Source organism: Mustela nivalis, assembly GCF_964662115.1.
Source record: "Mustela nivalis genome assembly, chromosome: 16".
In the NCBI taxonomy this organism is placed as follows: Eukaryota; Metazoa; Chordata; class Mammalia; order Carnivora; family Mustelidae; genus Mustela; species Mustela nivalis.
Window position 1 is genome coordinate 57554892 of NC_139035.1, and position 21726 is coordinate 57576617.

Below are 21726 nucleotides of genomic sequence, written 5' to 3' on the forward strand. Positions count from 1 at the left end.
ACAGACTTTCCACAAGCCGGTGTTCCCCGTGTGCTGTGAAGACGCGGCGCCATCGGTTGCCACAAGTCATGGCGCCGCTGCCCGCGGACCAGCTCGCTAAGGCGCCAGACAGCCAGCCATGCGGTCAGGGGTTGGGGTACTTGCTGAGATGCCACACGGCAGCCAAGCTGAGGAGAAATCCTCAGAAAACAGCCTGCTCTGGCTGCAGAGCGTCCTTCAGGGATGGAACTGAACCTTCTGAACAAAGCCGGCATCCCCAAGCCCAGGAACTAAATACCACACTCGGGCGGTGGGCGACAGGTCGCTCCTGTTGGCCCTGCATTCACCAGCTTTTTGAAACCAACAACCAATAAATCCCTCCCATCCTAAGTAATTCACCCTTGCATCATTCACTGTGTGTGTGTGTGTGTGTGTGTGTGTGTATAACACACGTAACAGTCCCAACCACTCTGAGGAGCACAGCAGAACTCTGCCCGGTGGGGATGTCAGGACTATGGGCCTAGCACGGCTGGATTCACGTGTCCCGGGATTGCCCAAGGAGTCTGCAGTAAGAGTATTTCGAAGTTCTGAGCAGAAGTTAGCACTCCTCCTCACTGGCCTCAAACAGGGGAAAGGCACACGGGGAACACCGGCTTGTGGAAAGTCTGTGGGGTGGGCTTCCGTGGGCTGGAATCGTACTGAAGACCGTTTGTGCGATGGTTATTACAGAAAGTAGCTAAAATTCCCTCATGAATCTGCTGGGACACTGGGTGTTGCCATTAATAAGTTTCTAGTTGGAAGGTATCTGACAACCTGGAGAGGTAAATTAAAAGTGGCCACAATTCATGGCCAGTTTCCTTAACATCGTATTATCTTCCCACGTTTCTCATCCCCTGAGAGGCCATCAGAAAGGGAAAAGACCAAGTCCAGCCCTGTGGTGAATACGGTGCTGCGTAGGCGCAGGACGGACAGCTTGGCCATCTAGTGAACAGAGAGTCACTCACCCTTCGACATAGCCTGTCCTTTGGTGATTTGCCAACCTAAGAACAGGACACAAAATACTATTTATTTAACAATTTAAATAAAAAGGCATTACTATGGTACTACAGGAAGGAGAAAGTACGATAATTTTAAAAACTCAGCTATAAATAAATGTTGGTTCTACTCATTTGTAACAGAGTGCAGTTAACTTTGTGGTGGAACTTAAAAATGTTTTATGAAAAATAAATTTCTGGGCTCACAAATAATCCTTTTCAAAAATAAACATTTTTCAATTATTATCATCATCTTAAACCTGTATTATTTTAGTTTTATTCAGATACTTGGATTAATAATGAAATAACCACCACAGTGTGAATATTTTTATGAATAAAGATTTTGAGAAAAACAGAACAAAAATAAATAAATAAATAAATAAATATTTTTGAATTAAATTTAAAAAAAAAAAAACCTCTAAAAAAAACCCAGATTTTTATTAAGGCAAATGACTGTTGCCTTAAAACCCAGAACCAAACTCAAGGTTATGAATAAAGAGCAGCTTGTTGATGAAGATACATAATCATTTTAAATGGTCAAAAAGAAGGAAAAACAATGCAGTACAGACAGAAGTTCTAGTCCTAGCTCAGAAAACTGGTTGATTTTCTCAATTCAATAAGTACTTGATGAACTCCACTGCACACTTAGCCCGAAGAGTCGGGAACATGACTTGACCAGAATTCCGAGGAGGCAGCACACAGATCAGGGCAGACCGCGCCGGCCCTCAAACCACCACGCTCGGCCCCTCCCAAACCCACATGTTTCACCGTTGCCAGAATCATCTTTTGAAACACAAATCTGAACATATCATTGCTCTGCTTAAAACTTCCCCAGCATCTTCAAGATAAAGTAACAGCTACCACCTTCTGAGCCTTCCCCCTAGGAGCCAGACCCTATGCTAGGCAGTTTACACAGAGGGTTAGAAAATCCCAAACCCACAGCCCTCGAGGGAAAGACTTCATGCCTGGTTCCCACTCCTTCCCCCACCCAGCACATGCTTCCAGCACCCGAAACTCCTCCCAGCTCTGAGCCAAACACGGATTCTGCAGGAACCCGTTTCTGTCTCCCCCTGCTCCCTGCTCACTCCCCCTCCCCAACTCAGCCCAGAAGCCCTCCCTTGGCCTGGTTCTTTCCTTCCTCTTCCTCAGTCCCCAAAGCACCCTGTGCACCTCTGAGACGGGGAGTCCCTGGAGGGCGGGGGCTGGGACTCTGAAATCTGTAAGCACAGCACCTAGCACAGCCCTTGGCACATAAGAGATACTTGTAGTAAATATTTCTCGAATGAGTCATCAAAACTCTCCACCTCCTAGTTCAGGACTGTTTAAATTCAAGTCCAAGTTGTGAGGGTCCCACGTGGCCGTCGATGTGCGAACACAACAAAACCCCACAGTGACAGACAAGTGAAAGGCTTCGCGCTACTGCTCTCCCAGAAGGCAGCAGCCAGAGGTGGAGGGGAACAGAGCAGTACCAGAAAGGCCAAAAGAAACAAGCTGGAAAACAAACATTAAAGCGGGCCAGGAAGGTGAGCACGCGGGGAACATCAGGTTGAACTAGAAAACTGTTACCAGGAACAGTCAAGAAAGCATCTGTAGTGGAGCTGTGGCCCCAAGTGGGTCTGAATGTCATGCTCGCGGCTGAATGTGTGTCCGTGTACATCTGCACGAACGTGCTGTCCTTATGTGCTTTCCCTCTCCTGACATCCACTCGCCTGATGCCAGGCGAAGCTACACTCTTGCCAGGCCTGGGGACACACTGCTCAGGGCCCCGCGTGCCCAGCTGGGGGGCGGCGGCTAGTCTCCGCCCGCTGAATCCTGTCCCCTGAGCACTGTTTGTTCCTAAAGCTACTTCGGCTGGTTGTAATAGGTAATCATGTATTTCTGTCACTTAATTAAGTAACTGATAAAATATGAGAGAGAAAAAAAGGGGGTGGATATACGAATACCAGGTTGAGTGCTTTAAAAAGCTGTGCAGAGCAGCCGACTCCCAGCTCTACTGGGAAAGATGCAGAGGAAGCGACTACAAGGAAGAGGGCATACATTTTAAAACCTGAATATTTTGCACTCAAACTGCATCACCACTTTATAAAGAAAAGGGATTTAGAAGTCACACGCAAGGCAACAGGGGTGAATTTTCTGTAGGAAAACCAAAGCAGGGTGGCAGTCGACCCCAAAGAAAATACCTTGTCCTACATCCAAAGAGTGATGAGTTAACTATACATTGGTACATTTTAATTTAAAACAAGGTACAAATCTTTTCCTCAGTCAAGCACAAGTCTCACTCTCTTTGGTTAAGAGGCTTTTAAAGGAAAGTTCTCTCGAGGATCCGGGAGGTTCTTTCCCAGGTCCTCAAAATGCCAGTACTGGGCGTTACAGTGAACGGAGCATTAGTAAAATGTCACCTCAAATAAAAAATAGTCTAACAAGGCCCACTGTAAATAAACTTTCTAATATCAATCCATTAAAGAAAGAAACAAGTATATGAAATTTAAAATTACCTTACCTTATCCATCAAGTACGTAGCAGCAGAAAACCTTTTCACCAAGAATGTATTCCACATCATGAGAGCAATGCCTGGAGAGCGAGTAAAGCAGTAAGTAGAAGGTTTATCTGTTTTTTCTTTTATCATGCTTAACAAATTACTGTCTTCCTTAAGCTTATAAAGCTATATGGACTATTTATTTAGATATCGTTTCTGACATCTCACATTGCAATATTTGTAAAATTAAGAAAAACCTTTATCCTCAATGATAATCAGAACTGAGCCGTGTAAGAGGGTAGCCAAATGGCCACTAAACGTAAGAAAAGATCCATATCTTTAGTTATGAAATACACATTAAAATCACAGATATCAACCAACCAACACAAGGGCTAATTTTTTTATTTTTTATTTTTATTTTTTAATGACCGAACCAAGTGTTGGGGAAGATAAGGAAACCACTGGAATGCTCATAGATTGCTGGGGGCGCATCAGAAAGTGGCAAAACTGCTTGGAAAACTGGCCATTTCTGCTAAAGCTGTGTGTCCACCCTACGACCCAGCAATGCCACCGCATAAAGGAACACAAAGATGTGTATCAGAGTGTCGGGAATAGCTTTATTCAAAACAGCCAAGCAAGAGAAACAGCTCAATGTCCAAAAGTCATTTTTTTTTCCATATGTAACCACCAAATAAAGTGACATATGAGGAAGTATTAAAAAACAAAACACAAAAGCAACCACACAAGAAATCTGGGCTATATACTTCCACATTCAATAAACCATGGCATCGAAATTTCTGCAACTGTTGTCAATTAGGCTCAGCGTGCCGTCTCCCCTGCGGTCATTATCCGCGGGCGGCCGCTTCCGTAACTGGGGCTGAGGGCCTCGGGGGCTGCGGAGAAGCCAGGAGACCCACTGGACAAACAGCTAAGTTCTTAAATACAAGCCTGAAGTTAGCAGTGACTTAATTTTATCAATTAAGGGTAGAATTATCTAGAAACTCTATTTTCCAAATGAGTCACTTTCCATCTTCTTTTTCCTCCCAGGAAGAAGGTAAGATGTAAGAGATGAAAAAAATTTTCATGTTCCTTCACAGAAAATGAGACATTTTAGAATTTCTCCAATTGGGGGCGCCTGGGTGGCTCAGTGGGTTAAGCTGCTGCCTTCCGCTCAGGTCATGATCTCAGGGTCCTGGGATTGAGACTTGCATCGGGCTCTCTGCTCAGCAGGGAGCCTGCTTCCCCCTCTCTCTCTCTGCCTGCCTCTCTGCCTACTTGTGATCTCTCTCTCTGTCAAATAAATTAATAAATAAAATCTTTAAAAAAAAAAAAAGAATATTTAGAATTTCTCCAACTGGATGTCATACCACCTGTGAGGAGGTGGTACGTGAGAAATAAGGAGTTTCCCTAAAATCCTAAAATCACACGGACATTAAGTTGATGCCTCCCTCTTACGTGGCTCAACACCTAGTTTCGCCGCTTAGTAAAACAACTAGCCTCGTGCCGAGCCCTCCATTACCTCTTTCAGGGAAACCCACTTATGTAGTGGAACCAGCAGCCTGTTTACAGTTTTTCCACCACAATTTGTGACATTTTGTCAAGGAGACATCGGCAGTCCCCATGTTATAGCAGCCCATGGAGAACAGTCACATTTATTAAAAGCAGCACGGCAGTGGGGGCTGCCTGGGTGGCTCAGGTGGTTAAGCGTCTGGTTTGGGTCATGATCCCAGGGTCTGGGGACCGAGCCCCGCATCGGGCTCCCTGCTCAGTGGGAAGCCTGTTTCTCCCTCTCCTACTCCCCCTGTTTATATTCCCTCCCTCGCTATCCCTTTGTCAAATAAATAAATAACATCACCAAAAAAAAAAAAAGAAAGAAAGAAAGAAACACAAGGCAATTTGTACCATCTGATAGCCTTAGGTGCTTGGCTACCTTTTTCATGAACTTCAGCCCTTTCTGAGACGCCCCTCCCCCTTTCCTTATCTACCTGTGATCTAAAAAGAAAATCAGTGTTTTATATCTAATATTCTCCTTACTTCTCCCCCGTTATCCCCTCCCAAACAGCATTTTCCTAAGCAGTTCAAAGACCAGGGCTTCATCCATCATGATACACAAACATATACACAGTCACGTGTTAGGAGGCAGAACCATCAAATAAAAAATGAACAGAATGTGAACTTAAAGATCCCTGCCTCTTTTGAATCCACCAGTTACGTTTTTAATGCTTATTTACTTACCATTCTGAACATGCGCATTAAGAATGTGCTTCAAGTGTTCTATTGACCTAACAAAAAAACGTGCTTCCTTACATACAGGGAGGAAAAAAGAGAGAGAGAAAAAAAGAGAGGTATCATTTAACAGATGTTTCAAACACAAATGGTAACTTCTTAAATTTCTACATAAAGCTACCCAAGAATGTGGTGATAAGAATACAGATGTATTAGGTAAAAGAAATTTTTTCATAGGACAGTGTCAATGGTCTCTCTTAAATTCACGTTACCTACATGATGATTGATACCAGGTCATATATGCTGACATCTGGAATCAATATTCACTATGGCCTGGACATGATAGCAGTATTTTCTCTAACAAATACTTGAATTTCACACAGAGATGGGTTTACTTCTTTGCAAATATCATTCATTATTCAACAATTATTTATTGAGGCACTATTATAAACCAGGCTGTCTGAGGTGCCAGAGACACTGTAATGAACAAAGAGACCCAAATCCTCGCCCTCACTGAGGTTACATTCTAGTAAGCAAGCTAAATATGGTAAATTATACATTTGGTTAGTGAAAACTGCCAACGAGGAAAACTAAAGCAGTGAAGGGAAACATGTCTGAAATTCAACTCCTTCTAATCGAGGTCTGACATATTAACACCCATATGCAGCATGTAGAACTGATGACATTACCCAGATCTTTGCTAAATAATATTATAGCTACAAACACTAAACTCATCACCTTTGATAACACATACTAGTGTTAGTGATTTCCCACAAACAATTTCAATTGTTTTGATCCTGATGAAGCTCGTGTATAAAATGGTGGAACTGGGGTAAGAGGAAAGGGGAATTATTTAATAAGAAAAAAAAAAACATGAAAAATGGTCACTTATTTGAAATGTAAACAATTTAAATAGATCATGGTAGCACTAGTAAGAGGTCAGGCACTACGCATGCATTTTCTCTAGAAATTGCAACACCCCTTCAAGATAGCTACAGTCCTCATTTACTTTCAGTAGAAAAATCAAGAACAAAGGGCTGAGAAATGTTCCCAGAGATCATACAGCTGGTGAGTAGGGGCAATGGGGCTCGACCTCAGCTGTGTCCCAAGCCACCTTCAGTTTATAATGAATGATGTAAAACAGAATTTTCTCCTTATGTATTACTGTTAGAGCTGAATCTAGAATTAATCTATTCAGATTTGACAAACTATTATGTCCTCATTATAGTTCTAACATTCCTTTTTCCTGTAGGAAAAATCTTCCATTGAAGGAGAGAGCCCAAACACAATGGCCACTCAGACCACAGAGCAGGCCACTGGAGAGGGTGACTTAGGGACCATCAAGAGGGTCCCCTGTGCTAAAATCTCTTTTTGGTCAAGATTTAATTGATCAAGGGCCATTCCTTTGTTTAAAGCACTTTTTAAAAAAATCTTTTAAAACGTGATTATATATTAAAGACAACATTTTGGGGGGAGGGAGAGTATCATTAATTAATGCCTTAGTGTACATTAGCTCATCAGTGAGATTTTTTTCTTCAAAAGTGCAACCTGACATAAGGACCATAAAGTATTGGAGAGAGATAATTTACCAGGGCACTGACTAGAAAGATCTGAGAAAAGGACTTATTGGCAAAGGGCAATGCCCATCCTATGTTTTCACATCTTACTTAATCCAGGCATCAATCCTGAAGGACTGGCGCCTTCATTTAAAAAAAAGGTAGAGGGAGAAACAAGCAGGTTCAGAGATCCGGTTACTGACCCCAACCCAGACCCTTGTCAGAAATTCAGCTGGGACCCAAGTCCAGGCCCTCAGCTCAAGGCCCATCCTGCTTCCCGACTATGGTTGTTCTGCGAGAGAAAGTGGCAGAAAACGATGCCCCAGCAGAGAGCTAAAAGGGCCATTAGGCTAACCCTGGACTAGGGTCAGCCTTGTACATAGCGTGGCTTTCTCGGTGTTTCAGAGACAAACATAAGAGAGGTGACGGACAAACGCAGGGGGATCTAAACAGGTCAGCATCCGGATCTTCACCCCGGCTTTATCGGATGACTACGATATTACAGAGTTTCTAATAAGTTTGTGCTGTCTCATGCAGGAATTCAAAAGGAAATAAAGAATATACGTATCACAACCTAACTAGGATGGCACTTCTCTGGGCCTGGTTTCTTCTCAGAGGGGGGTAATGACAATGTCCACATGTCACAGGTTCTCTGGGAGGACTGAGAGATAATGCATGAAAAAGACCTAGCACAGCTCCTAGTACAGTGGCATCCCAGGCGGAGAAAGTCCAGTACGTCACTGAACTAAACAGTCCCACATATGTACAGCATGAGCAAGACGACAGAATTAACAGGAAAGAAGTGGCGAGAACCTTACCTCCGGGTCTTTATTCCACTGAACGACGTACTCCCAACAGCAGTGGGCGTGCAGCACGTCCAGCTCAAGGCTGCATGGAAACTGCTTATAGGCTAAATGCAGCAAGTCTGAAAGCCACAAGAGAGTGACAGGTTATTCTTTCCTTAACAAAGACTCAGCCACCTCCACTCTGGGCCGCATATTTCTCCGTATTTATGGACTACCTGGTATGGCTCCTAGAGTCCTCTCCACCTCTGCCGCTTCAAGTAAACCTCTGTGAATGCCTTCTTTGGGTTCATCTGGGTTTTCGGCATCTCTTTCCTTACTAGCCAGTTTTAGCACTTCAGGGCTGAAGTCCTGTTTAAATATCCACTTGGCTACACTGTCTGCAATGCCACCTACAGTGCGAAGAAAATGAAAATTCACAGTGTTCAGCAAAGACGGCAAGGGCAAATGCAATATCTGCTGTCTAAGGGCATCTCTATGCTCTAATATATATATTATATATAGAATTATATAATAATCTAATACGTATATACTCTTATATTAGATAAATATAAATGCATACACTCATCTGTATACCATGTAGCTTCTATGTCCACAAATTCAAAATATCATACTTCGCCAGACACAGAGGAAGAGATGAATACATCTTCAAAACATTATCTTTTTTTTTTTTTTTAAAGAAGGTTTTATTGAGAGAGAGAGAGAGATGGAGAGAGAGCACAGCAGGGGGAAGGGCAGAGGGAGAAGCAAGTGCCCCACTGAGCAGGGAACCCAACAAGTGGCTTGATCCCAAGAACCCTGGGATCATGACCTGAGCCAAGGGAGATACTTAACTGACTGAGCCCCCCAGGTGCCCTTAAAGCACTTTCATTTACATATAAGTGAAACAGACTGATTAGCATGATACCTGTTTGGGCAACATGTTACTTTTAATAGCCAAATAACTTGCCTGCATGGAATATTTATAGGCAAAGTTTAGTCACCTCTAAGAAATATGATGCTTGCCCATGTTTCAGTCACTGACATAGGCCAAAAGTTCTACATGGAAACTGAAAAACACTCAAGTCCTGTTTTTACCTAAAACAAATGATACATTGTTCTCTAATTACCAAAACCTCTTCTTCCTATTTTGATCAAATATAAACCTTTCCACGCAAAGAAAGAATGCTTCACAGTAAAATCACACTTATCAGTGATAACAAATGACAGCAGTGTGCTGGGTATTCCAATTTCTTATGTTTGACTTCCGGATCATTTGGTAATTTCCATTCCAGAATCAAGCCCTTGCTCACACTGCTCAGGTTAAGATCACAATGATGGTCCTACCCTATCAGCAGGTGGCAGCATGGAGGGTAGAGTTTACAACTTACAATTTTTCACAACCCTTTTTAAAAAAAACAAAAAAACCAAATTAATTAAACTTAAAAAAAAAAATTCCATTTGCATCTTTTCTCATCCCACTTTCAACATCTGTATGTCCACTTATCTAAAGTGAGTCTCGAGGTGGCATATATATGGGTCTTGTTTTTTGTTTTTGTTTAATTTTATTTATTTATTTGACAGAGAGAGAGAGAGATCAAGATCACAAGTAGGCAGAGAGGCAAGCAGAGAGAGAGAGGGGGAAGCAGGCTCCCCGCTGAGCAGGGAGCCCGATGTGGGGCTCGATCCCAGGGCTCTGAGATCATGACCTGAGCCGAAAGCAGAGGCTTAACCCACTGAGCCACCCAGGTGCCCTATGGGTCTTGTTTTTTTTCACCCATTCGGCCACCTTCCGTCTTTTGATTGGAGAATTTAGCACATTTATAATTAAAGTAATTCCTGGGTTGCTTGTTGCCAAGTTGTTCTCTGGCTGCTTTAATAGTTCTCTGTTCCTTTATTCTTCTTTTTTTTTTTTTTTAAGATTTTATTTATTTATTTGACAGACAGAGATCAAAGCAGGCAGAGAGAGAGGGAAGGGGGGAAGCAGGCTCTCGCGGGGCTCAATCTTAGGACCCTGGGATCATGACCTGAGCTGAAGGCAGAGGCTTTAACCCACTGAGCCACCCAGGTGTCCCCCTTTATTCTTTTCTTGCTCCCTTCCTCTATGGTTTGATAACTTTCTTTAGTGGTTTGCTTATAGCCCTTTCTCTATCTTTTGTGTATTTATGAACAGGCTTTTGCATTGTGATTACCACATGCTTAGAAATAACAACTTCTCTATTGTTACAATGTCTGTAATCATCTGATTGGGTGAATTCTAATGCCCTGTCTTTGGGTTCACTTGTCCTTTCTTCTGCTTCACCTAGTCTAGCATGTAGTGAGTTCGGTTATTGTATTCTTCAGCTCTGTGATGTCTATTTATTTTCCATCTCGAAGTTATCACTGGGTTCATGCATCCTTCTCCTCAGTTTGGTTAGCATTTTTATGACTATAACTTTGGACTTTTTATCAGGTAAATGACTTCTCTCATTTGATTAAGTTTTTTTCCCCCTGAAGTTTTATCTTGTTCTTGCACTTGGAACATATTTCTCTATTTCTTCCTTTTGCATGAGTCTTCATGTTGCTTTCTACACAGTAGATGGAACGACCTCTTCCAGTCTTGAAGGAATGGCCTTGCTCAATCGTGCCTCAGTTCTTGATTGTCTCTCAAACCTCTGTGCTTAGCCAAGCAATCTAGCAGATATTTAACAGCTCACAGTAGCTGAGGATGTGCCAAAACCAGCCAGTGCCCCAGAAGAGAGGATCTTCACACCTACATTCACACCTTGAACCTCAAGCATCAAATTTTTTTTTAACTTATTTATTTAAGAGAGAGTGAGAGAAAGCACATGTGCACAAGTGAGAAGGGCAGGGGGAGAGGGAGACAGAATCTCAAGCAGACTCTACACTGAGCATAGAGCCCAAAGTGGGGCTCAATCTCATGACCCTGAGATCACAACTTGAGCCGAAACCAAAGTTTGGATGCTGAACCAACTACACTGCCAGGTACCCTGTCAGGCAGCAGCTTTTAAAAGTAAGCAAATATATGGGCGCCTGGGTGGCTCAGTGGGTTAAGCCGCTGCCTTCGGCTCGGGTCATGATCTCAGGGTCCTGGGATCGATCCCGCATCGGGTTCTCCGCTCCGCGGGGAATCTGCTTCCTCCTCTCTCTCTCTCTGCCTGCCTCTCTGCCTACTTGTAATCTCTCTGTGTCAAATGAATAAATAAAATCTTAAAAAAAAAAAAAAAAAAGTAAGCAAATATATACAGTTCCGTTGGACCAGAAGCATAAACTCCAGTGGCCACCAGAGTCAGGCGATCTGGAGGGGTCCCCCTGGGTGGCAGTCACAAACTAGAGCTCCAAACAAGTGTATAAGCTCCTTCTAGGTTATGCTGGCAAACCGGGACAAGGCAAAAGACAAGTGTCAGGATGGCATCCATAGTCTATGTTCCTTGAGAACAACTGTGGAGGCCACTAATTGTGTGCCACACCTAAGACCTTGCCTCTCAGGCTGAAGCTTACAAACTTATAAAGGATAAGAAGACAGGTTAACTAAATCAAAATCTATAAATACATGGGTATTTATAAATCCAGGAATACAGACATTCCAGTATCAAATGCCTGACAGAGCTGCTGGTAAAAAGGAAGTACACCAAGACAACTAAAAATTTACAATATTTCTGGTCCTGCAGGATATAAGCGCAAGAACCCAATGGCTCTAGAAGAGTAGAAAATGATAAATCACAAAGAGGCATAAGGTCCTGTGGAAATCAGGAGGGAGAAGAGAACTGGTAGCTAGTGGATCATGAGCAGTTAGGAGTAAGCATTTGAGCAGGGCCTTGGAAGAGGAGTAAGTACAATTTAGAATCCAGAATGGGACAGGTCAGGGAGGGAAGGGGACAGGCTCAGACCCAGAGCTGGGGAATCACACAGATGCTTCATATGAGCCACAATCAAGCAACAAGCAAGAAATGGAAAAGCGGGTTAGATTCAAACCAGGGGTTCTTAGAGAACCAGTTTCTATTTGTTCCAAAAGTTCTCGAATTTCTTAAGTCTCAGAATCTCCTTAAACTCTTAAAAATTACTGACAATCCCAAAGAACTTTAGCTTATGGGTTATATTGATTCAAATTCCTGGTCTTAGAAATTAAAATTGAGAAAATTCTAAAATGCTTTTATTAATTCATTTTTAAATACTAAGTAATAAACCTATTACATATTAATAACATTTTATGAAAATATAGTTCCCAAAGCAAGAAAAGACATTTTGGGAGAGGAGCAACACTACGACCTTTGCAAAGCCTCTTCCACTGTCTAGCTTACATCTGGATTCTCCGATCAGCTTCTTCATGCCATCTGTTAGGATCTGTTGCTCTGGCTGAAGTACAGGAGGAAAAGCCAGCCTCGCAGAGACATGAAGTTGGAAAAGGGTGGGCTCTCGAGGTCCTCTGAGCACTCTTTGAGAACCGTGACTAATTCTCTAAGGCAGGGGAAGGAGTGGGGATTCCTGAGCAGGGAACTGACCGAATCAGACTTTGAGGAGATTAACTGAGAAGAAATACATGGTGGGTTATTTTTAATTTTTTAAATCTAAATGTGTTTCCCTTTCCCTATCCTTGCAATCATTTCTACAAAAGCCCTAGAAATGTCCACACCATAAACACACAGATCTGTAGGTGCAATGCTCCCATCAACCCCAGCTTACCCTTTCCTCCTTCCAGTAACTTTTTGACAGACAGCCTGGGGAGTGGCTCAGCCTGCAGCGATGACGCTTTGGAGGCTGGCGTGTTTGCTTTGCTGTGAAGCAGAGTCTGAAGGATGAGGCAGTCTTCCAGCTGTTTCAGCAGGAGCTTCCAGTATTCCATGTCAAGAGAAAGGGCCTCCCAGGAATCGGTGAGGGCCTCAGAATCAGCACCCGACACTGTTTGGGAAAACTAACAAAAAATGCCCTGGTGATACTCTGGCAAAGACTCTGGATCAGCACGCACTTGAATAAGCTCTGAACCCGAAAGCTGATGGACAGTGAGGCTACGTCACGAAGCAACAGGCAGATGCTGGTTCACGAGTATTACTACTGGGCAGGATGGAACATGAGTAACAGGAGGAGACTGGAGTCTCGGGGAAACAGTGACAGAGTCTGGACAGTCACAGTAAGACCCCCAGGAAGGCCCCTGATTCATGCAATGGGCACTAACGAGTTCTCAGGGCCATACCCAACAAGGGCCATGGGCTTTTCTGTTAGTACCAGGATAGTGTTTGCTCTTCAGAAGGCACTCTCCGACATACAATAGGAGTCTCAAATTCCTTCTCTCTCCATTATCATGAGCATCTTAGGCCAGTAATATTAAATTTAGCATATGCTACTGACACTGACAATGTTAAGTGAATCTCTACAGGCCTATTTAACTGACTCATCCAACTAAATCAACATTCCCCAGAAAAAAATTTGATCTACCATGAGATACAAGAGATGTTTGTTTTTTTTTTAAAAATAAACCCGAGTCTTTAAAAAGACGAGGAAAAAACCACAAAGCAAAAGGTCAATAGGAAACTTTTATTCAAGTCATTCAACACCCCAGGCCAAAACAACTTCTGTTTATAAAAAGGGGGAGGGTGATAAATACAATTGTAGAGCTCCAGAGCTATAACAAACCTCAGATATAATGCAGTCTAACCCTGACCTCCTTTAGATGAAGAACCTGAAGCAGGAGACTCGTGTTTAAGGGACTCACCACACATCACCAGCTGCTGGCCGAGAGCCGGACCTCTGCCCTCTGATTGCCATACTTTTCCCCGCAAGATGAAAGTACGAGGTGACAGCAAAATTCAGTATGCATGTCATCTGAACAAACAAGTTAAGGGCCGCACCCCTCCCTCCCAGAAAGACAAATGAGAATCTGCTGGACACACACTTCAAACTCTAGATGTTCCTAACATCAAAGACACCGTAGCCCAGACAGGGACAAGCAGCCCCTAAGGAGACTGGACAGGCAGAGATCTAACCTTTCCAAGACCAGGTACAACCCCCCACCCGCCGACTTACTTTTTTCTCAGTCATACTGTTCGAGATCTGTGCAGCAATGGAATGGCCAACGTGTGCAGACAACAGAGCAGCTCCGTTGTTCTCAGACTGAATACAAGCCGTGCGCATCTGTTGCCACCACGGGGACACAGACTGGGAATCCCAGGTCTCATCGATGGCCACTATGGGCAAAAAGAGAAAGTTAAGAAAGCAAGCCTGAGCTTGTTGATTCTTTCTGTTCGACCTTTAACACTAAACATAAAGTTGAAACTGAATTCCCCTGTGATAGACTGGTACATTCCTGAATTAGAAATTAAATCCATGGGGCCCCTGGGTGGCTCAGTGAGTTAAGCATCTGCTTTCAGCTCAGGTCATTCCCAAGAGCAGCGTCTACACCTCAAGGCCCATGCACCGGCCGCAGCCCCCAGCCTTTTACCTTTCATCTTGCTCAGAAGGGACAGCATTGTGTGGAGACAGCACACAGATTGCGGCTTATCCAAAATATCTTTTTCCTTAGAAAGCCACACACTCAGGAGCAGAGACTGAAATCAAATTTAAATAATTTTCAGTAATAAAAAAAATAAAATGTGGCACTTTTCAAGAGAGCACAGACGTGTATATGAGCGATTCAGTCCTTCAGGGTGAGAAACGAGGGGCTGCTCACTACATCGCCTCTCATGAGAGACTCAACAAGGTACCCTGTCCACTGGAGAGATTCTTTGTATCGGTCAGATATGTAACTTCCACCGTTTCCGTCTCTACTTTGGGTTAATTAAGCTCTGCTTTCCAGGCTGAGCCTTGATTAGGGAGCAAAGTACCAGAAAGGGTACTACTACCGAGTTAGCACAGATCGCCGTAGACTGGCAAGAAGGCACCCAGCTGGCCACAAGGTACTGTGAACGCGGCAGTGCTGAACGGGTAAATACAGCTATCGGATTCTAGTTTTTAAATCACTAATAAGTCAAGGGAGACAGATTTTATAAGCAAAAACATTTAAGTCAACATAAGTGACTTTTAAGATGCCTATGAACCAGCCTATCTACTTAGAATTGAAATATGTTAAGATGTACAACATTTGCACACGGATAATTCTGGGATAATGAGAAGTTCAGTGGCATGGCACCGCACTTGTCAGTACTGGTGTTTGTGCAAGGCCTGGGTTACCTTTAACTCTGCAGGAACCTTCACGTTAAAAACAAAAACAAACGCTTGAAAATAAAAAGTTGACCACCAGTTTAAATATAGTAGTATAAATACTTTTCAAAAGCGAAAGAGAGTAGGAAGTTGAAGTCGTGTGTGAAGGAAAACTGGGAGAACCCCCAAAGGGCCAGGAGACAGAAGTACTTGCCGGACATCACCCTGTCCAATTCCGACAATCCCATGGCAGGGTCGGTCTCCCAGATTTTATAAACGATGAAGAGAAGTAACTTCCCCAGCACCATAGAGCTAGTGAATCAGGAATGAAGTCTGAACCAAGATCTGCCTGATCCCAATATGCATGTTTTTTTTCTCTTTAAAAAACTGTACATGTGAGTAGACTGTACATATAATTTGTACAAACAATATACACACATCAAAAAGGAGTTTATTTCTCCCTTTTCTGTTTAACCCTCTTACCTCTCTCCCTATGTCAGCCTCCTTTCTACCTCATTCTATCCAGAAACCTATTTTTTTTTTTTTTACAACCACGTATGTGCTTTCATATTTGCCTGCACATTCCTAAGAGAATGCCGATGCTAGCAACAACAAAGGCTGGTGGCTACCAAGAGCAGACTAGGTTCCAAGCCCCTGGCAGCTTCCTAAGTGCAGCTATACAGAGAGCATTACGGAGCAACATGGGGCTTTTATAAAACTGGGCTCATGTTATACCATGTGCTTTCCACCTGCCACACAAACACCCTGTGTAGTCTCCCAAGTTTTGACTGACTTTATCACTTATCAAGGCTATTCCCTCTACCTCACACAGCACTGCTACTCACAGGCAGGCTACAAAAATGAGTTGCCTGTATAGGCAACTAAGACACTCCAGAATCAACTGGAAATTACTCTCAGTGTTTTGGGCACATATGTGCTACGAAAGCAAGCCAAAAGGAAATGAGGGGGAGCAGGAGGACTTATCTTTTGGGCTCACTCTGATTAATTTTAGGCAAAAAATATATGCCCAGGGGTATTTTACAAGCATTCCAGGTTTCTAAACACACTTACGGGTTTAGTGTCTTTCTTTCTTTTTTTTTAAAATCCTATTCTTTTTTTTTTTTTTTTAAGACTTTATTTATTTGACAGACAGAGATCACAAATAGAGAAGCAGGCAGAGAGAGGAGGAAGCTGGCTCCCCACTGAGCAGAGAGGCCAATGCGGGACTTGATCCCAGGACCCTGAGACAATGACCTGAGTGAAGGCAGAGGCTTTAACCCACTGAGCCACCCAGGCCCCCCAGGTTTAGTATCTTTCAAAGCTTGATTCATCTTTTCAGCAGCTACAAAGTTTCAAAACGCTCAAAAAGATGGACAACCCAAAGGGTTAGATGAATTGAATGCCATGGCCTGAATTCGCGGTCATCCTATAAACTCTTATTTTTCTCTCCAACTAACCATCCCCCCCATCACCACCCTTATTTAGCAAATTCTAAAACAAAAAACCCTGTTCTGTTTAACTTTCATTCTATCTCTCTCTAGGTCAGCCCTGTTCTAACTCTCATGCAGCAAGGTAATCTTTGCTTATAACCCAGCGGGTGTTCCTCTTGTTTTTTATTAACTTTAAAAATCCAATCAGTTATGCTTTAAAAAGCATGTAAAAAGTCAGAATGCAATACAGGCTGCCATGGGAACTATAAGAACAAGATGACATAATTTTAGAATCACTTATAAGCAATAGATTTTTTTAATTTTTAGGAAAAATTAAGGTAAAAGGAGAAAAATAAAGAGGAGAATATAGAGCTAAGATACCACATATACGCATAGACACACAAAACAAAGAAAAGTATACTGAAGGTAACAATCTCTACAACTAGTAAATACAAAATATCCTTTCAATACATCACAGCAAAGAATGTCACATATTATTTATAATGTGGATATTCATATTATAAATGTAAACTATATTGTTTCAAATATAAATGTCACATACTGACATATTACCAGATGGTATCTGAGTATTAGATTTTTAATAAGAGAAACCTTGAGAGGAAAGTTGGTTAATTCCTCTTTTATAAGTCGAGCGGTATCCAAGACTTGGTAAAAACCTGTACCTAAAAATGAAAGAGAAAAATCCCATGGGTTCTGGGTAGAAGCTTCTAATGCCTAATGAACTTTACTTTTTGCTAAGTATCCTCCTCCTGTAATATTAACATCCCAGATGTTTTAATCCTTCCCTCAGCAGAAATGCTGGCAGATAGAACGCGAAGAAGCCATCTGTTAGCCCTGTCTCTACTTAAAAGAAACTTACTTTATCAGTTTTTTGAATGAGCCTTATTTTCTAGTCTTTCCTAAAAATTAGGTCTGTTTTAGTATACAGAATTAAAACTTGATAAAATTCTAGTGAGAGTAATTACAGTTTTAAACATTAAATTATAGTTTTAAACATTTAAACATCTAAAAAACTATCAGGCTGTTGTCATGAATTACGCTAATATAGTAAAATACTGATTAAATCAAGTGTAAGTTTTATAGAAAAATCGGTAGGCATTGTACACTAGAAGTATTTCCAAATTTAACAATACACACAACCTAAAAAAAAAAAAACCAGACACAAACACACAAAACCTAAATTATAAGTAGCAAATTTCTTTACAAACATAATTTCAATAAAATTACCATATAAAATAGTTCAGAAAAAAAGAGTTAGCATTTCAAATGCCTTTATAACACTAATAATTCATTTTATATATTTTGTTGAAAGACCTAACACCTTTTCTCCATGACTTTTATATGCCTGACTCCTAAAAGTCTATTACTCTTTTAATGTAATAAAATAGACATTTATTCTTTTTTTAAAAAAACTGTAAGTTAATAACTTAGAAAAATGTCACTGGTTAGTATTTTGGCCCTGGCACTAACTGCTTTGGGAATGAGCAGGCTGTAAGCAAGACGCACACTTACTACACAGGTACACGAAACCCCTGCACTTGACCTTCCTAAGGCCAGGCAGCATATTCACAGGCTGAATGTGTTAGCTATTTCCTCTGATCAATGTGACCACAATGACCAAGCAGGCTTTTTTACAAGCCAGTCTTATTGTACATCCAATTTCTTACTTTAATTCTTGAGCTTTGTTTTTTGGGGTTTTTTGAAGAAGTTTCCCCTTCCCTTCCCATTCGTAACTATTAATTACATGCTTTCAGTGAAAATGCCTTATTTCTCTATACTCGATGGTAGGATTTTAAAAATGTACACGACTGCTTGAAAGCATTCAGCTATTGAAAGAATACTTTAACCTAACTATAAAATACTCATCTGAGGAAAGCAAAGGAAAAGCGACCAATCATTTGGAATAAGTGAAATACAGTCTCTCAGAGTTAGATGATTTTTAAAAAGAACTTAAAATTACAACCTATTTTATAAGTTCTATAGCACAATAATAAATATACTTACAGACCGCGGCTTTATGGATTTAAGATAGATTTTCTAGAGAGCACTTTATTACATTACAATATATACATATATACAATAAAGTTCATTAATTTCAGTTTGGGTGGCCAACACCATAAACCTAGTAAAGCACATCTTCATCCCCCAAAGTTCCCTTGTGCTTCCTGTGCGCAATCCCCAATGCCCACCTTCATCCTCTAGCAAACACCCCTCTTCTCTGTCACTCTATTTCATATAATTAAAATCATACAGTAGGCAGTCTTGTTTCTGGATCTTTCCACTTAGTATAATGCTATTGAGATTCATTTCTTTATTTATTACACAGTTGTACTGTGTATCTCTTCTTAACTGTTTTCCCCACTATATGGACGTACCATAACTTACCACTTATCTGTTGGTGGATATCGGGTTGTTTGCACTTTGGACTATTCTGAATAAAGATGCTGCTAACATTTTATTTCAAATCGTTATGAACATATGTTTTCATTCCTCTTAGATTAATACCTAGGAGTGAGACTGCTGGATTTTATGGTAAATCGCTGTTCAACAGTATAAGAAACTTCTGGACAGTTTTCCAAAGCTGTTGTATTTGTTGGCATTTCCTTAGCCACGCTGAGAGTTCTGATTATTCCAAATCTTCATCAACACTTGGTGCCATCAGTCATCTTCGTTTCGGTCATCCTCTTGAGAAAGAGACGCCTGTGGTTTTATCTGGCATTTCCCCAACAGTAAAAGATGTGACCACTTTTCATGTGAGCATTTGCCACGGGTAAGTATATTTTTTGGTGACGTGACAGTTCAGATCTTTCACTTTCCTTATTGTATTCTTTGTTGTCTTATTGAGTCCTATGAATTCTTTCTTAATGTGGATTCAATTCATTTATCAAATATAAGTTTTAAAAGGGAGGTTTGCCTTTTAGTTTCTTAACAGTTCTAAAACACAAAAGTTCTGAATTTTGATAAAGTGCAATTGATCAATATGTTTTTTGTTTGCACTTTCTGTGCCCTACAAAATCTTTGCCCGAACCAAGCTTTCTCCTTGTTTTTTTCTGTAAGTTCTGTAGTCTTACGTCTTATATTTATTTTCCATTTTGGGTTAATCTTTATATATGGCTTGAGGTAAGATCTGAGGTTCATTTTTTCCCAATGTTTCTTGAACTCCGGATTTAATGCAGACATTTGATACTGATTAAACACAATTTAAAAATAAGAAGTATTCTGTACTCAACTTATTTAAGCATCTCAAATTTGGATAATAAATACTTAGCTGCTCTCTTTTTAAATTTTTACTTTAAAATAGTTATAGATTCACTAGGGGAAAAAGAAATGCACAACAAAGTCCCATGCACCCTTCCCCTTAATGGTGGCATCTTACAAAATATCATAACCAAGAAGTTAACATTGGCAAAATCCAAAGCTTATTCAAATTTCACCAATAATGCATACACCCATAGGTGTGTACATGCAATTCTATCAAATGTATAGCTTTTCAAAAACATCACCATTTGATGTTTTCAAAAACATCACCAGACTTGCTGATGTATAGTCTCTTGCTATACACCAGCAAGAGACTCCTCTGTGCGGCCCTTTCTCAGCCACACGCATCCCTCCCCGTACTCATCCCTAACCCCTCGCCAACACTAACCTCTTCTCTATCTCTGTAACGGTGCTATTTCATGACTGTTATACAAAAATGGAATCATGCAAGCACATATCTTTCCAAGGTGGGCATATTTCCACTCAGCGTATTTTCCTTGCGGTTCATTCAAGGTATTATGTGAATCAATCGTTGAGTCTTATTGTAGAGGAAAAGGTAAGGACGTACGTGGTAAAGAACTACCGGTTCGTTTAACCATTCATCTACTGAACCACATTTGTGTAGTTTGCAGTTTGGGGCTATTACGAATAAAGCCACTTATGAACATCCACGTACAACCAACCTATGCATACCTTTAACTGCCTTACTTCCTGACATACACACTGCAAAGTTACAGAGAATGGAATCTGTTTTTAAAGGATGTAAATGTTCAGTTAAAACCATACATGAACACAGTCAACAAGCTCCTAAAGGAGATTGCCCAGATCCTGGCCAAAGTGTCAGATGTTAGTGAGGATGTGGAAGAGAGTTTACGTTTGCATGTGAGGGGTTAAAGAGGAGAGAGGGGAGGAGGGCAGGGTCACCCCTCCCCACCACACCCCGCATCCTGTGCCAAAGGGCAAACATTTAGTGTTGTCGTTTTCTACTAAATGATTCTTTTCTTTTATATTTGTTATAGCACAGAGACTAAAACCTAACCTATATTCAAAGTCTGCGAATGTTCGATTATAATCCTGTACTGCTCTAAGGGAAGTTGATTTTGTTCTCTAAGATTTTTTTTACTTCAAATATGATCAATTTCACTGATGACCACAATCCACTACAAATGCATGCATACCTGTCAGATTCGAAATTATTATTTTAGGCCAACCATGGAACACACCTGCTACCATTTACAGGGAATTAGAAAAATGAAATAATGTAATTCAATTAAATATGGTGATTATAAATTTCTTTGATCACTATTGAAAGGTTTTCATCTATGTTCTATGATATGCTTTGGACGATGGTTTAAAGAAAAAAAAAAAAAGGACTGACCCTTCTGGATGCCATGAGCAGGAAGAGAAGGTGCGGTAAGAAGGCGGCTTACCAACAACAGCTGAGGGCTCAGCCCGGCGGACTCCAGAGTGTGACACATGTCCTCGGTAGAGCTTTCTCCATGCAAACACTTCCAAAAAAAGAAACTGCCTAGTAAAACAAAAGCAAAATGCATTAACCAATGGCTACTTACCATTTGGACTAACATTCTTCCTGAATTGCAATCTAGATCCCCAGAGAAGCAAACCAGCACGAGAGAAGAGAAATTAAATTAACGGCTGATTTCAAGGCAGAAGGCAAATCGTTACATGTCTAACACTGTCCCTTTAGTCTATGCATTAGCCAATAAAACTTTTATGACATAGACCCTACATATCCAGAGTATCCTTCGTTCATTGAAAAATATACCTGAATTTCTTAGCTTAATTTTAAAACATACTGAACCTTTGAGA

General features: G+C 41.3%; 1 protein-coding gene across 2 annotated transcripts in view; it reads right to left on the reverse strand.

Annotated features, from left to right (window-relative positions):
• RAB3GAP2 (RAB3 GTPase activating non-catalytic protein subunit 2) overlaps window positions 1-21726 on the reverse strand; it is a 95880-nt gene that overhangs the window by 8700 nt on the left and 65454 nt on the right. For both annotated transcript variants that reach the window (XM_082703017.1, XM_082703016.1), the window contains exons 21-29: window positions 21327-21424; window positions 14490-14595; window positions 14075-14235; window positions 12737-12965; window positions 8293-8466; window positions 8090-8196; window positions 5725-5791; window positions 3514-3584; window positions 984-1019 (exon numbers count right to left, since the gene is read on the reverse strand). In XM_082703017.1, coding sequence (XP_082559143.1) covers window positions 984-1019; window positions 3514-3584; window positions 5725-5791; window positions 8090-8196; window positions 8293-8466; window positions 12737-12965; window positions 14075-14235; window positions 14490-14595; window positions 21327-21424 — 1049 coding nt within the window. The remainder of the gene's footprint in view (window positions 1-983; window positions 1020-3513; window positions 3585-5724; window positions 5792-8089; window positions 8197-8292; window positions 8467-12736; window positions 12966-14074; window positions 14236-14489; window positions 14596-21326; window positions 21425-21726) is intronic.